This window comes from Phalangium opilio, unplaced genomic scaffold (genome assembly GCF_054372755.1).
Source record: "Phalangium opilio isolate 3A_F unplaced genomic scaffold, DU_Popi_V2 ptg000101l_1, whole genome shotgun sequence".
NCBI classification, from domain to species: Eukaryota; Metazoa; Arthropoda; class Arachnida; order Opiliones; family Phalangiidae; genus Phalangium; species Phalangium opilio.
The window spans coordinates 57,316-70,967 of NW_028324204.1; the positions used below are offsets into that span (position 1 = coordinate 57,316).

Sequence of the window (13,652 nt, forward strand, 5' to 3'; positions counted from 1 at the left end):
CTCATCTAAGATAAAATCTTCCTCCATTTCCTCAATTATTAGTGGAGGAGGAGTTTCTGGTGCGTACACCCAAGACATGTCCCCCATAGGGACGCGACCCAGAACCATTTTCAATTTAATTTAAAAGTTTTTAAAAAAAAAATTAATGGGACTCAACTTTCCACTAGGACAGAAAAAATCGTTGTGACCAAATTTTCAAAGATGGCCCATGCCCCTGGGTCCAACATGTAGTATGAAAACCTCTAACCCTTCCTCGGATTTTCTCCAAATTACAATAGAACTTCAAACAGTTAGTATGAATTGTAGGATTAAAAACCATACATCTATGAATCACTGGTTTCATTCGGGATTCCCCCAAAAAACCCAAAAAGCGCGAAGAAATCAAGCTTAGCTGGGTGGTCATCCACTTGTTCAAAATATACTGATAACTTAAAGGACATGGTACATTGAATTAGTACGTATCCGACCCCTCGTTTCGAACCATCTAGAAGGCGAAAACACGTGCGTCTTAACCAAACATGTCAACTTGACTTCTCGATCGAGGTGATATTCAGCCTCTATCCTGGGTGGTCAAACGCTATAACATATATATACATTCGGAACTCGGGTGTCAAACCCCTCGTGTACGAGTGTACCTGCTACTATTGTTAAAGATACAAGTTGGGTTTTTATCGGAGGAGTAAATTTCTTAGACTCGAGGGAGTCTTCACATCAAAGTGTCATAGTTGACTTTACACTATCTACAATATAAGCCGAATTCGGATGTACAACGAAGTGTCGGTCATCTTGGGCCATCTAGAATATTCTTTCCGATTCCAGAACATTCCATTGTTTCTAGAAGGTTCTTTTCGGGTCTTCCATATTACACCTTCTTAAACCAGGCGCAATTGGATTTCTGTACGTTGATGGGGAAACCCCGGAAAATCCAAGAAAAATACACTGTTTAAGGCTGCCAATATTTTTATCCAATGGGAATCACTGGAAAGGGTGAAACAATATATACGTAGGCCTAAAAATTGTATAAAAGGGAGGTGAAATGGGTGCTATGTCACATTCGATTTCAAGATGTACTCCTGCTCTACTTGCGCCGATGTCTTCACCAACCAGCCGAACCTTAGTCGTCATATGCGGACCAAACATGGTAATATTTCTTTTGCGTGTCCAGTTTGTAATAAGAGTTATGCGCGGAAAGATAATTTAAACCGCCATCAACGGCAAATGAACCACGTTGGAGCCGCAGTAAATAAAGTCGCGGAAAATAATACGCGTCCACCAACCCCGCAACCCGGACCGTCACACCGCGTCAGCCCTCCCAATTCTCCCGTAAAGAGAAAAGCGGCACCGATTCCGACAAACGGAGGAAAGAAAAGAAAAGTAGAAAATGGTAAATATTTGGTTTATTGATTTCCCCTGTAAGGTGTCTTACCCGCTGCACATTGATGCATAGGGTGTAGCTAACAACCAGGGGTTTAAGACAATCTATCTTTTCTGAATTGGTGTAGGAATTAATTCCTAATTTATATGTAGAAAATGCGCCAATTCCAGATGACCCGTTATCTACCCAAGATATCGAAGGGCTTGATGAGTTTATAAAGATGTGGGAGGATAGACAAAATCAAGATGGGGGAGGTAGGGAAAATGAAGATGGTGATGTTTTGCTCTCGCAAGATGACGTCGGGTTAAATGAATTTATGGACAATTGGGAGGCCGAACAAAACGCGGTAGAACAACCCGGGAGTCAACAACCGGACATTGAGGAAATTAACGCGCTCGATAACGCGATTTTCTCGGCTCGAATCACCGCCCCTGACGGTGTAACGGACCCGATTTTATTCATAAACAAACACCGGGAAAAACTAGAATCATATCTCAGAAACAAATTGAGTGTTAAAAAGGGGATTAAATGGTATTTAACGGTTCGCGCGCGGTATACACGTGAACTTGGAAATACAGGCGCTGAAACCGAAATTAGCCCATATTTCCGAGGATTTACGCATGCCACATTGGCACCGGAAGTTATCCCACAACAAATCGACTTGAGTCGAGATAAAATTGCCGAGAGTATGATTAGCTTCGAAGCTATGGGAAGTGGGTGGGTTTTAGACCGAATATTATTTATACAAATCAACATTATCCAGTACTTACCCCTAGTGGGTGGAACATATTTTCAATTACCACCCGTGATTGAAAATAAAAAGGCAACGGTAAATGTTAACCCGGAAGATCCAACTGACAATAAGTGTTTCTTGTGGTCGATAATAGCAAAACTCCATCCGGCTTTAATCAACCCAAGTCGTGTAACACATTATAGGCCGTACGAGAACGAGCTCGATTTGTGTGGAATCACTTTCCCTTTTGAATTAGATACATTTAAACTTAAACGGTTTGAGGAGGTGAACAATTTATCAGTGAATATTTTCGCGTACGAAAAAGGATATTTTCCACGTTACGTAAGCGAGAACAAAGTGCACGAATCTAGACAAATTGATCTCCTCTTGGTTTCCAATGGAAAATCAAAACACTACGTGTTAATTCGCCACCTTAGCCGATTGTTTAACGGTTTCACGAAACATTGTCACCAATCCTTCTACTGCCGATATTGCTTGAAGAGAAGCGCCACCGAAGCAGTTCACGATAATCACGTGCGTGAGTGTAGTGTACACGACCCGCAACGCGTGATTATGCCGCATAGTGAACCCACATTGAAATTTAAAAGCTTTGGATGGAATCAAATGGTAATTTACTAAATATAACCAAGTGCAAGACAAAATTATAATGTTTCATTACATCGATATAGGTTCCATATATTATTGTAGCCGATTTTGAATCGATTCTCGCAAAGGTGACAACATGTTTACCAGACACATCGTTGTCTTCAACAACTACATTGGCGTTACATAAGGCGTGTGGTTTTTCATACGCAATCGTCGGACCAACCGGTAAATTCCAATCCCCTAAATGGATTAACCATTTAGCTTACAATTATTCATGCTATCATAGGAAATCTCGTTAAACACGAAGTATACAGAGGACTTGACGGGGCAATAAAATTCCTGAAAATGTTGTTGGATGAATCCGACATCATCGTTGGGAAGCTGAAGGAGAACAAATCAATGCAATTAACAACGGTCGAAGAAGCTTCACACGAAGCTGCGACCTGTTGTTACGTTTGTGAAGAATCCTTCACGGAATCTATAATCAAAACGCGCGACCACGACCACTACACTGGAAAATATAGAGGGGGTGCGTGTCAAAGTTGCAACTTGAAATTGAAAGCACCAAAATTCATACCAGTTGTGATGCACAATCTCAGCAGGTAATTTAAATAATCATTATGTCTAATTAGATCTATTTAATAATTATCGATTACCGAATAGGTACGATGCACATCTCATCATGCAGCAAATTGCGATGATTCGAAACAAAAAGATTGACTGTATAGCAACCAATAGTGAGACATACATTTCATTCACGCTGGGAAATCTACGCTTTGTGGATAGCATCCGATTCTTGCCTGCATCCCTCGAATCGTTGGTGTCAAATGTAGCGAAAGGAGGACAAGAGAAATTCCCACTCATGAACGCCGTTTTCAATCCGGCTGAAGTTAAATTACTTCTTCGGAAGGGTGTATACCCCTACACTTACATGGATTCCGAGAAGCGCTTCTCCGAAAAGCAACTACCGCCAATTGAGTGTTTCTACAACGATCTTACGGACGAGCCCCTTAAACAGGATGATTACACTCACGCTCAAAACGTGTGGCAATCATTCAACATTCGGAATTTGGGTATGATCATGATAACATTCATTCGAGACGAACATTTGCTAATATTTGTATTGCATTTTTTAAAGGAGGGTACCACGATTTGTATGTTCTGTCCGATACTCTCCTCCTAGCGGATGTTTTTCAAAACTTCCGCAAAATGTGCATGACGTACTATCGTCTAGACCCTGCACACTCATATACCTTACCCGGTTTTGCCTGGCAAGCCGCTCTATGCATGTCAAAGGTGCACCTAGACTTGCTATTGGATGAGAACATGCACCTCTTCATCGAAAAGGGGATTAGGGGAGGGGTATCCATGATAAGTCATCGCTTCGCTGCGGCCAACAACACATATCTAGATAATTACGACGCATCAAAACCGGAAAGTTACATATGTTATCTAGGTAAGATATACAAGTTATCCTAAATTAAATTTTCACATACTAACAATCAACGATAATAGATTGCAACAACCTTTATGGGACGGTCATGTGTGACGCTCTACCCATGAGGAATTTCCAGTGGGTAGAACCCAACCCCAATTCCGAGCTCGAAATTCTAAGTTGCCCAGATGACTCGCCGGAGGGTTATATTATTGAAGTGGATATGGAGTATCCCGAATATCTCCATGATAGTCACAACTGCTATCCACTAGCTCCAGAATCCATGTCCATAAAACCCCAGATGCTCTCTCACTATTCCAAAGAGCAGATGACTTCGCTGAACATCAAAATCAAGGAATCTCTACCCAAACTACTCCCCAACCTAAACAAGAAGGAACGATACGTGGTTCACTATCGTAATTTAAAGTACTACGTATCAAAGGGGCTGAGAATCAGCAAAATTCACAGAATTTTGAAGTTTCAACAAGGAGCGTGGTTAAAGGGGTACATAGAATTTAACACCGAGAAGAGGACGAAGGCGACTGATGATTTCGAGAAGGACCTATTTAAATTAATGAACAATGCCGTGTTTGGTATGTATTTATAAAATTAGAATGAACATAAAATAGTATGGATAATAATGATTTGCTTTCTCCCTTAGGAAAAACGATGGAGAACCTTCGGAACCGTCAGGATTTCCAACTAGTGACGACTGCCGAAAAAGCCGTTAAAAAGGCTAGTTCACCAGCATTCGAACGGTTCACCATATTCCACAACGAACTAGTTGGAATCAACTCCGCAAAAAAGAAGCTGGTCCTAAATCGACCGATATACACGGGTTTCGCAATTCTGGATCTATCAAAATTGCTCATGTACCAGTTCCACTATGATGTAATTCGGGCACAATACGGGGAGAAAGCAAAACTCCTCTTCACAGATACTGGTAAGTTTTACGTCCTTATATATCATTTACTTTAGCATAACATTTACATTAACATTTGCGGAAATTACGTATAATTACAGACAGTCTCACGTATCACATAGAAACCAAAGACTTGTACAAAGACTTCGCCGCTCAGTCGGATATGTACGACTTCTCGGGGTACCCACGTGACCATCCACTTCACAGCGATGTGAACAAGAAACGCCTTGGTAAATTCAAGGATGAACTAGATGGGACACCGATCGCGGAGTTCTGTGGGCTGAGACCCAAAATGTACAGTATCCTGTCGGCCAAGGGGGAGAAAAAGACGTGCAAGGGCGTGTGCAAGCGCGTCGTGCAGAAACGTGTCCGGCACGCGCATTATCGCGAATGCTTGCTGAACCGCGAGCTGACCACCGCGGAGATGATAAGGATTGTCAGTGACAAGCACATTTTAAAAACTGTAAAACAAACCAAACTGTGTTTAAACCCATGTGACGATAAGCGTCACATTTTGAATGACGGTATCACGACACTAGCCCACGGGCATAAAAATACAAAATAAAGAGAAAAATTATGACAAATTTATTGAGTAATTCTTATACATATATTCCGAAATCATATTATCATTAACATTTTTATTTTTAGAAAATCGTTTTATTATATCAAACATTTTAACCCCCCTACATCTATACAACGAGAAATAGACACAATACCCACCACAAGTTTGACTTAATTCACCCTGTAGTTGGCGTGAATTAAACGTAACAGTTAGGCTGTTTCGCTCTACAAAATCGTTAAATTTAAATAAATCCGGAGGATTTCCATAGCTTTCAAAGAATTCAGTATTCTTTTTCCTCGAAATGTATATAGCCGTCCAATGTTTTCCTCCCCCTTTAGACGTATCAGTGTTCACAATGTACAGCGATGGAAATGTTTTAACAGTTAGTGGTAGTTTATCCGCCGCAAAAATACCCCTAAACAGATTTTTAGCGTATGGGTCGCGCCTTAATATTCTCTCAAGTTGTTGGGAGTCCATTATGAGCTTTGATCGAATAGAACAGCTCGGTTTTTGTCAATTTCAATCAAAGATTGGAATTCGGAATAGTAAACGACGGCAATTGTAGCCGGTAGCGCTTCGGCAAATATTAACTCCAATCGGACACTACCGTTCTTTATAAAGTTGAAACTTTCAGTCGAACTACCATTCAGGTCGGGGGTCAAGTCGAATACGAAAAGAGCATTACCATTGGCGAACTCGTCACGGTCAATGAAATTACCCTCGTCGATATTCCATTGTCCGGTTTGAAGAAAGAGATTGGCGTACGATCTCATACATAGGTTATCCTTAAAGTTGGGGCTTAAGGGTTTATGGGGTACGCTAACCCCATCAACGGATAAGGTGATTTGAGTCACCGCTTCATTTTTAAAATTAAAAGGCGACATTTTATAATCACCCAAAAACGCGTTCTGGTCTACAAATCCAATTACAACTTTATTCGGTTGTTGACCGCTAAATAAATTGTCTTTGACTGCTATTTTACTTCCTTGAGATATGGAAAACGTATTACATTCCGTACGTGTTATGGGGTATTTCATCGTGGCCAATTCCAGGGTTTTGGCGTGTGATATCATAATCTCGGGGGTTAGTTTAACTCTTCTTATGAATAACGAAGCGTGGGTAAATATAACTTTCGCTTTATTTCCATCCGCATGTAAGCAGAATTCGTTGGGACTTTTGATAAATTTAAAATTCACATCGACCAGATTGGGGATAAAGCGATTTTGCTGACATATATCGGCGTGTACGACACCAATCAAGTCTATAACCCCATTTTGGGCGAATTCACTCCGTTTCAAAAACCCTTCATTTTCGGAAAAGTCGTCAAAATGTCCCGCCGTATCTTTGTAGAATAGTGCCCCGGTCAAAAAACTCTTTTTCGCTGGACCACCAAATGTCAATAGCGTTTGAATCATGCTCTTGTATGCGTATTGTTGAGGACATGATGTAACTGATCTATCATTCAACGATACGTGTAGTTCACTAAAAAGACTGGAGAGTAATAGGTTTTCGGGTCCAACTTTATCCGCCTGAGTAGTTATATCACCATTCGCATCGTACACAGCGGCTTTAGGTAGAGACCCATCCGCTTTAACCACTTTTACTTGTAAATGCAGGAGCGTGTTTTTCAAGTCGATGTATGTCTCGGAGTTCCCGGTGACGGGAAATATAATAGCCTGATTTTCATCCACATTGGAGGTAGAGTTATACTCCACCCATTGACTTCCTACTATCCCAGTTTGGGTATAGGGTACGTGAAAAACATTTAGTTCCGAGCTGACGCTGTTCATAGAGTTTGGGTGTGCGAGCGACATTATGAAAATATATCCGGGTGTAAAGATGACGACCTTCTCTTCTTCTTAGCTCGAACAGAACTGATGATGGGTGACACTTTGCGTTTCCTTTTACGTCCGTTTCCAGTTAGCTTGGTCACTTCTTCGGCGGCCCTTCTCAATGTTTCCTTACCCGCTTCTTTACCCCTAGTTCTCAATGCTTGTTTAATGGGTACACCGCTTGTATAATCCGTCGCAATTTTCGCGCCAGTGTTTAAAAACTTTCGACCTAGGAACGTGGCACCCCTTTTAAGTAATGGCATGGCCGATCTGAACGCCGAGGAGATAATTGACCCCAGGCCATAACCACGTTGCACGGCCAAACCTCTATATACTGGGATGGATCCATGTCCAATTTGATTTAGATAATAGTCCTCATAATCCTTAACAGAAACGTGACCCGTATTATATGGAGACATCCTTACACTTTGACAATCACGTCATAAATGGGGCGGAGATTGAATTCAACGTAGTTCTTATAACAAGTGCCAAGTTCTTCTGGGCCTGAAATGCAGAGTGACGTGAACTTTCCCACGTTCGAACTTAACCGGTTTACCCATTTCACTCATAATGTTTATTTCAATTGTTTGGAAGTTGTTTTTCGCTATGGGCATGTAATGGGGTTTAGCAAACTCTTTTTCCACCGTGTCACCATCTTTCCCGTTGATACTTATAATTCTTAAGAGAGGGACGTCAGAGTCTCCTACCGATCGAGACTGAATTATATCAGAGTATACGAATAAGGAGTGCATTCCAGCATCCATATCACAACTGAATGGGGCCGTCATAGAGGCGACCACAGTGAAGTCTTTTTTGGAATTCCTCGTGAACCCTAATATAATGGCAATTTCGCTTGGGATATAAAGTTGGTTCGTCCCTTTTAACTCAACCATCACCCGTCGATTTGGTTTGTTGTATGAAAACTCAACCCTAGATTTTATTTTTTCAGTAGCACCAGCATCGTCGTCGGCTGACAATATTTCGAGTAATTCCTCTACAGAACCGTAATATCCCGGAGGTATAATTATCGATATACCCCGGTTTTCATTCACTCCGTTAATTGTCTGTCCACTTTCACCAAAACCAGATCCCTCTTCTGGGAATTCATCCATTGCATCCGAAGCAACACCTACGAACGAATTATCCCAAATGCGAACTGCGCATTCCCTTTTTACATTATTCCAAGTTCTAGGATAGCTTATTTCAGCCAGAGCAACCTCGTGAGATCCCTCTAGAATTATAGGTTCTGGTAGATACGTTCTGAACTTGCTTATAGTATTTCCTTTGAAATATTGCGTTGACGAGTCAGAGGGTAGTGTGATGTAGAAACTCATTTTACGTCGATTTCTTGCACCCAGGAATCAAATTCGGAACTATACCCTCTCCACCGTACGAGGAGTTCTTTAGTACCGTCAGGTTTTTTACGTTTTCGTAATACTTTTTCAATTTTAAATTTACAGTTTTCTAGGTCCTTGCCAACTCTCTGTATTTCCTCTTTGTAGAACACACCGGAAATGAGCTCGGAGTTCAAATCCTTCAGTTTATATACCGGTGGATCTCTCGGGATTCGTTCTGTTACTTTGAATAGTTCTTCGGTATAATTGGCCAAATACCCTTTTTCAAACGTTCTTTTATTTTTGCTAATTCTAACTAAATCATCAATTTCAAAGGGGTATGAAACTGGCGGCGAAAAGTTTACTTTTCCGTACAAATTTAACCAGATTTCTTTCGAATTTTCCTCTGTCACTTCAGTGGGTTTGCATTTAATTGATTTGTGGTAGTTGTTATTATACGATTCCAATAAGTCGGGTAATACGTCAATGTATTTGTAGGTGTCGTTTTGTGTAAAATATCGGTACATTCGCTCCTTCAAGGTTCGATTAAATCGTTCAACTATACTGCATTTCACTTCCGAGTGTGTGGCGAAAAACTTGATATCCAAACGTTTCAATTCACTTTGCAGTTCTTTATTTAGAAATTCATTCCCATGATCCGACTGAACAATCTTGGGTTTTCTACCAGACTCTAAAACGGATCTAAACGCCGCAACCATCGTAGGTCCTTTCTTGTCTTTAATAGCGACGGCGAAAGCAAATTTACTGAATACGTCAATACAGCACAGTAGAAATCTATATCCGTCATTATGACGCTTAATGTTTTGCATGTCTGCCAGATCAAGTTGCCATTGTTCATCTATACCGTACACAATAGTCTTGTTCCTTCTGAAGTTGTGCCTCGCGGGTTTGTGCAGTGTATACGTATCTTGACGTTGTAGGAACTCAATAACATCATTTAAGGAAACGTTAATCCCCTTTTCCCTCGCAGCCCTATATAGTCCTTGTACACCTCCGAAGCTCCCCGGATCTTTTTCATTGAAGTATATTTCTTCTAGTTTATCCATTAGTCGTACAGTTTAAGGTTTTTTGAGTATACCAATAAGCGAAATCAGATAACTCGATAATTATAATAAGAAATAATATCAAAAGCGCCGTAATAACTTTGGGATTATTTAAAAATGAAACGGACAGGGAGGCTAGAAGCCCTGTGGGAGAAGGGTCGTTACATCCTTCCATGATAACGTGTAAGTAATTTGTGAAAGAAATGAAACGTGGTATTGATATATATTCTTTATTTCAAGTTTATCCAAGTGTTGAGACCATTACCGTAGTGGGAATCTGGGGTTGGGGGATAATAATCAATGCTCGGTAAATCGCTTTTAGATACATCGAGATAGGTATTTGGTACAACACTCGTAGAGTTTCCAAATGGGAATTTGTTTCTCACGATAGTTTTTGGTACATTTTCTTTTATTAACATTTCGTAAAACTGATTTATTCCAACGACAGTGTGTTTCGGTTTACTTTTATAACCTTTAACGGATTCGTGTAAAATATCCATAATATTGGACCCGACGATTGGTTGCCCCCTGTATATGAGTTCCCCGTTAGGAGACCAATTAATCTTGGAGTTCATATCAATCCACTTGTATAAGGCAATGGCTGGTTTGAGGTGTGAATCTGGTATTGTCATGGCTATTTCAGAATACCAATCTTTCTTTTTCTGTTGTTTAACAGGTTTCTTCTTTTTTCTTTTGTTAATAGCACTCGTTAGTAAATGATTGTACATGTTAACTTTTTGCGTCTGGTTCAATTTGTTGTCTACCAAAACAGTCTTCGTATCCAAATTTTCACTATGTTCAACTTTTGGTTGCGAGTTTAATCGGCGGTAAACCTCTTCAGGTACCAAAATCATCTTTCTAGCCATTTTTAATTGCTCTACTTATAGCTGCACCAGCAGCAGTGCTAACAAGTGATAAAAGGGGTGCTAACAAGAGAGGTAAAAATCCCCCTTTTTGAATAAGGATCTTTTTTCGTTTTGCTACAGTGCTTTGTTTAGATAACTTCCGTAACATTAGACAGTGCTTCTTCAATCGTTTCTTCTGGTCATCTGATAACTTCACGTTACCGCGTAGGACATTTATACAACATTCCACTATGGCCTTGATAGAGTCATTACTAGCGTGTTTGATAGCGTATTTTCTCTGACACGCATTACAAGTAGTCAGATACTTTAAGAAATGTTGATGCGTATGCACTCTTTTCATTTTGGAATATAGACTGCGGCTTCTTCGCCCGGTATGAGTCCCGTCCGTAGTCTATGATCATCTGACGTCGTTGGCTTTAAATCAACCCATAAATACCCAAAATCTCTAGCAATTGCCTGATGGAACGCGTCGATAACGTATTTACTATTAGTGGGACAAATCTGTTTGGCTAAATGAAATATAGCCGATTTATCTCGAGGAGATTTGAATATTATCAAGTAGTGGGCGTTTAAATTTAATGTTCTAATTTCCTTCCCGGGGTAATATAAATTTTGCATCAAAATAAAAACAGAGGTGTTTTTATGGTGCGATCCCCGTATGAATAAATTAGTTACATCCTTGTTATTAGATATTTCACAAAGTAAATCATCAAGTATAACAAAATTCTTGATATTGGAGTCTAATATATTCACATTTAATATACCTTCGTGAAATTCTACAGAAGGTGTGTGATCTAATACCGAATTAAATAATTTCGGTTGATATTCAGTGTAACACCATATTATCCTATCTGGAGGGGGTGATATACATATATCTTTATACTTTATAAGGTTAGCTACAAAGTATGACTTTCCCGATTGTGTCGCCCCGGCTATGAGACCATTAAATGGGTGTTGTAAGCTGAAGTCCATTTTAAGGAATGAATCACTTTTTAAGAATCAAGTTGTTTTTTATTCACAAATATTCTTTGGCATTACATACGATTTGACCAATCATATACTTACAAAATTCGTCACTTAAAAAAGTGCTTAGGGTAAATATCTTATAAATTTCAACATAATCAAGATTACTTATCGCGGTGTCAAAGTTCATTGAAACACGCATTTCCCACCCATTCAAACAATCGTGTTGAGTTTGAGAGGGGTGATCAATACTACATCCGTAACAACATTTACGGATGTTTGATTTCAATTGTTCTACAATACAATTTTTTAATAACACACGTACTCGACTCGCCTCGTTAAGAAATGTGACTACGTCTTTATAAGTATCCATTAACGTCTTGCCAAGGTAGTGTCCAACGGCGAATCCCTTCTTTGTTGGGAAGAACTTGCCGTACATAGCACCTGTTCCAGGGTATAGTTCCTTGATGTCTATAATCTTACGGTCTCGATATGTTCGCAACTCCACACGCTTCGTTTCAGAACCGGTAAAGAACCATGATGTCTCCGGGGCGTCGTCGGTTTCGAAGAACTTGAATATTTCATCCTTCCTAGCGTATAGCTCGTGGAAATCGGACTGGTGAAGTATGAGTCCCGTAGAACTGTCTTTGAACCCTAGTCGTACGTCTAACTTCGGGGTAACCTCAATTACTTTCTCATCTGATAGGGGAAATAGCACTACGGCAGACATTCTGTCAAATAGAAAAAAATCTAAGTTTTATATCCAAACTATAGCTTTGAAAATAACAAGTCCACAAAAACTATACTTACATTGTACTTGTTGGATGGTCCTTCCTTCCTCGTCGAGCTTGAGTGAGATTGTGATGGTGGTTTAACTCAGGGTCCTGGCTATTTATACTATTTAATATGATCATCATCCTAGCTTTGACTGTACATTATTGGTGGGTTTTTTCGGGAAGATTATTCTCGAACAATCTACAACTTTGACTGTACATTTTACGTCATGGCCTTAAACAACGTTAACCTGGGTTTTATGAGGTATTTTAAATTTTCTGGAATGATCTAGAATAATCGGTAGAGCTGGGTTTTTACTGGGATTCTTTATTTTCCCCCAACGTCATCTGGAGTTTCATACCCCCTTAACCATTTGATTAATACCGGAGAAATTAATGGTTCAAATTTTAATCTAATTAACATATTAAAATACTGTTTATTTCTTAAATCATAATTCACTCTATCTTCATACTCCAATGTATGTACTTCCACATCCGAGAATCTAACACGCTTCATTGACCTGTCAATCAAAAACACCCCTTGCAGGTGCGGGGATGAGAGGGGTGAGTCAATCAAAAAACGCCCACTTGCAGGTCTGAGAGAGGGGAGAGTCAATCAAAAAGGCATACGTTTTCTCACCCGCCATCTTGCAATCCTCAATCCTCATATCCTCAATCCTCATATCCTCAATCCTCATATCCTCAATCCTCATATCCTCAATCCTCATATCCTCAATCCTCAATCCTCCCTGCCTTCCACTGTACCTGTGCTGGGAACGGCATATTTCCCCTACTCGTATAATTACTTGAAAGCTTAAGCCTTTGCTAGATTTGTGTATCATTGTAATTATATCATAATTCATAAGTTAAACTAGTGCATGTTGCTTTTCGTTGTTTAGTTTTAGTTCAAGGTAAATTTTAGCAAAAAATCTTGTAACATAATTTGCGGCTAATTAACTCTCATTCAATAGTAATATTAGTAGTAAGAATTCACATAAATTTGTGGATATTTTTCAAAATTTTAATATCCAAAGAATATTTTAATCAACAAACTTCATAGTTTAGAGATGGCTTTATATGTAAGAGAGTCACCGAAAGAAAAAATGAGAAGATTACGTCAAAATCCAGATTTCCGATTAAGAGAAAATGCACGTAAACGAGAAAGATACGCTGAGAAAAAAAGAAGT

General features: G+C 39.7%; 3 protein-coding genes across 3 annotated transcripts; 1 reads left to right on the forward strand and 2 right to left on the reverse strand.

Annotated features, from left to right (window-relative positions):
* Positions 1–1,065: 1,065 nt before the first annotated feature.
* Positions 1,066–5,636, forward strand: LOC149630931 (uncharacterized). Its single transcript, XM_089851139.1, has 10 exons — positions 1,066–1,141; positions 1,193–1,384; positions 1,528–2,735; positions 2,798–2,939; positions 3,001–3,316; positions 3,378–3,787; positions 3,853–4,170; positions 4,230–4,742; positions 4,811–5,092; positions 5,173–5,636. The coding sequence occupies exons 1-10, from the start codon at positions 1,066–1,068 to the stop codon at positions 5,634–5,636; spliced, it is 3,921 nt and encodes a 1,306-aa protein (XP_089707265.1).
* A 473-nt stretch (positions 5,637–6,109) lies between these two features.
* Positions 6,110–7,447, reverse strand: LOC149630932 (uncharacterized protein F54H12.2-like). Its single transcript, XM_089851140.1, has one exon. The coding sequence runs from the start codon at positions 7,445–7,447 to the stop codon at positions 6,110–6,112; it is 1,338 nt and encodes a 445-aa protein (XP_089707266.1).
* A 3,618-nt stretch (positions 7,448–11,065) lies between these two features.
* LOC149630933 (uncharacterized) lies at positions 11,066–13,346 on the reverse strand. The gene is made up of 3 exons (XM_089851141.1): positions 12,503–13,346; positions 12,018–12,423; positions 11,066–11,185 (listed from the first exon to the last, which is right to left on the reverse strand). The coding sequence occupies exons 1-3, from the start codon at positions 12,607–12,609 to the stop codon at positions 11,066–11,068; spliced, it is 633 nt and encodes a 210-aa protein (XP_089707267.1). The 5' UTR covers positions 12,610–13,346.
* Between the last annotated feature and the right edge of the window lie 306 nt (positions 13,347–13,652).